Below are 3,028 nucleotides of genomic sequence, written 5' to 3'. Positions count from 1 at the left end.
TTGCCTGCTGGCACTGTCATAAGCAGCCAATGGGAGGCGAGCCGGTCTTTGCGCAGGCGTACGTCAAGTAGTGAGCATGCGCCGAGGGTTAGGGGGGCGTCACCAAAGTTCAGACTGCCAGGAAAAGCGCAGAGAAAGAGGGAGAGAGGCGGCGATTTGTTTGCGATTGTCAGTGAGGGGAAAGTGCCGCCTGAAGGATGAATAAGCGACTCCCGGCGGCCTGTGCGAAGATATGAGTGCGGTGTTTGGGGTGGACGTAGTAGAAGAACCGCACAGCAAAAGAGTCCGAATCCAGGGGCCAGAGACAGTTGCCGAGAGCTCCGAGGAAGAAAGGGGTTCCCCGGGAAGCCGGGGCCCCAGCAGCACCAACGTGGGGAATAGAGGTGAAGCCCTTGCCATGTTTGTAGATGATGTGACCCGCACACGTGACCCACCTTTGTGTTCGGCCAATCACGTGACTCCCCTCCTCAGGGCTGCTCTGGGAATTCAGCTCCTTCCTAAAGTACAACTACACAGTATTTATCCCCTTTAGGATAGAGCAAGGGTGGGTTATAAACCCTGTCAGGTTTTCTGCCAGCTGTGTCCCATTGGGGAGATTTCCCTTCACTTCCGGTCCCATCACCAAAACAGGAAGTGGGGGGAAATCCCTGCAAAGTAGTCCCTGGTGTCCTCATCAGAAGATCCCCCCTCTCTTACTGTTCTGGGGATGACCCGACATTTCACATTTACTTTCACTTTCGATAACAATAAAACGGGACAAATAAAGAGGGTGTATCGCCCCAATGGGGACACAGACAGCCATAAAAAGTGGCGGGGGTTCTAATCCATCTCCACTCTATCCAAGTTTGGAATTCCAATCTCTTCCCAAGTAATCTTACTGTAGAAATGCAGGCAAAGCTTTATTTTTTTATTTTTATTTTGGATCGAGTAAGAGAGGGTTATAACTCTCTCCCCCCCCCCCCCCCCTGTTGGGAGCCAATCACGGGACCGGCGTGGCCTGAGAATAGGGAAGTAGAAGCATCTTCCTTGTATGGGGTGGTTAGGTGGGGGCTGGGAGCCCAGATAGGAAGAGCTTGGACTTCCACTTTAATACTGACGTTTAGTAACCCTTACCTGGCTGATGGAGTACAATAGCGAACACGTTGGCTCCCTGTCATGGTGCATATCCCATGTGCTTCATGTAAAAGTCCACACGTTATGGCGCCGGAGAATGCTCGTGCGTCATAATGCGAAAGTGAAGGATTTATGCCGCCTGCCCGCCTTTTTTTATACCCTCATTCCCAGAACTTGTACTATTATTATCCCATAATGCAAAGTGTTCTGTGGATTTCCCTACTCAGTCACAGTGCATTGCATTGTGGAACAAATGTAGTACCAGTTCTGCGATTGGGCAAGTCCAGCACTCAGCAGCTCCTGGTAACCACTTAACGACCGCCTCCTGCACATATGTCAGCAGAATGGCACGGCTGGGCAGATGTACGTACAGGTACGTCCTATACATCTACCCAGCCGTGGGCGCGCGACCCGGTCCGAAACTGCGGGACCCACGGACCCGATCGCCGCTGGGGTCCCGCGATCGGCCCCCGGAGCTGAAGAACGGGGAGAGCCGCGTGTAAACACGGCTTCCCCGTGCTTCACTGTGGAGGCGCTTCGATCGAGTGATCCCTTTTATAGGGGAGACACAATCAATGACGTCACTCCTACAGCCACACCCCCCTACAGTTGTAAACACACACTAGGTGAAACATACCGTATTTATCGGCGTATACGTGCACTTTTTTGCCCTGAAAATCAGGGCAAAATCGTGGGTGAGCGATATACGCCGATACCCGCTTCCCGCGCTTTGTTCGAACCACTGCGCCGACATATACTGAGCGGAGTACACTCGGGTATAGTCGGGCAGGCTCGGCTCCTCTCGCGGTTACGTCCTGTACGTCCTTTACGCGAGAGGAGCCGAGCCCGCCCGACTATACCCGAGTGTACTCCGCTCAGTATATGTCGGCGCAGTGGTTCGAACACAGCGTGGGAAGCGGGGATTGAGCGGACACCACGATGGCCGCAGAAGGACGCCGGACCAGACGAGGCCGCCGATGGACGACGGGCAAGAAACCGACGAGGGGCATCCAAACTGTAAGTATTTTTTTTTTTTGCAGGAATCTTCTTTCAAGTTCGGGGGTGCGTTATAGCCCGATAAATACGCTAACTCCTTCAGCGCCCCCCTGTGGTTAACTCCCAAACTGTAACTGTCATTTCCACAATAAACAATGCATTTTAAATGGATTTTTTGCTGTGAAAATGACAATGGTCCCAAAAATGTGTCAAAATTGTCCGAAGTGTCCGCCATAATGTCGCAGTCACAAAAAAAATCGCTGATCGCCGCCATTAGTAGTAAAAAAAAAAAATAATGAATAAAAATGCAATAAAACTATCCCCTTTTTTGTAAACGCTATAAATTTTGCCCAAACCAACCGATAAACGCTTATTGCGATTTTTATTTAATTTTTTTTTATCAAAAATATGTAGAAGAATACGTATCGGCCTAAACTGAGGAAAAAAAATCTATTTTTTTATATATTTTTGGGGGACAAATACCACCAAAAGAAAGCTCTATGTGTGGGAAAAAAAGGAAGCCAAATTTTGTTTGGAAAACACGTCGCACGACCGCGCAATTGTCAGTTAAAGCGACGCAGTGCCGAATCGCAAAAAGGGGCCTGGTCCTTTACCTGCATTTTGGTCCGGGGCTTAAGTGGTTAAAGGATATCTAAAGCTGTTTTTCTTTTTTAAACGAACATGTCATACTTGTGCACGTACTTGTCACTCCTCTGTGCAGTTGGTTTTGCACAGAGTGGCCCTCCTCTACTGGGGTCCCTCAGTGGCGCTACTGGCTCCTCCTCTTTTTGAGTGCCCCATTAGAGAGCCGCTCTCCCTCGGGGCGGGCGTGCTCCTGTGTCCTGCTGCTGCGTCCATTGACACAGACATAGGTGTGCACAGCCTATTGCATTAGGGTGTGAACCCCACATGTTTTACA

At 50.3% G+C, this 3,028-nt stretch overlaps 1 protein-coding gene across 2 annotated transcripts in view; it reads left to right on the top strand.

Annotated features, from left to right (window-relative positions):
• Positions 1-73: 73 nt before the first annotated feature.
• PARG (poly(ADP-ribose) glycohydrolase) overlaps positions 74-3,028 on the top strand; it is a 237,107-nt gene continuing 234,152 nt past the window's right edge. The window contains exon 1 of one of the 2 annotated variants that reach the window (XM_040320736.1): positions 74-383. In XM_040320736.1, the coding sequence (XP_040176670.1) occupies positions 233-383 (151 nt within the window). In that variant the 5' untranslated portion in view covers positions 74-232. The remainder of the gene's footprint in view (positions 384-3,028) is intronic. The other variant, XM_040320739.1, reaches the window with a different exon arrangement.

This window comes from Rana temporaria, chromosome 8 (genome assembly GCF_905171775.1).
Source record: "Rana temporaria chromosome 8, aRanTem1.1, whole genome shotgun sequence".
In the NCBI taxonomy this organism is placed as follows: domain Eukaryota; kingdom Metazoa; phylum Chordata; class Amphibia; order Anura; family Ranidae; genus Rana; species Rana temporaria.
Note: the sequence above shows the minus strand (reverse complement) of the source record. Positions and strands in the feature narration are given on the sequence as shown.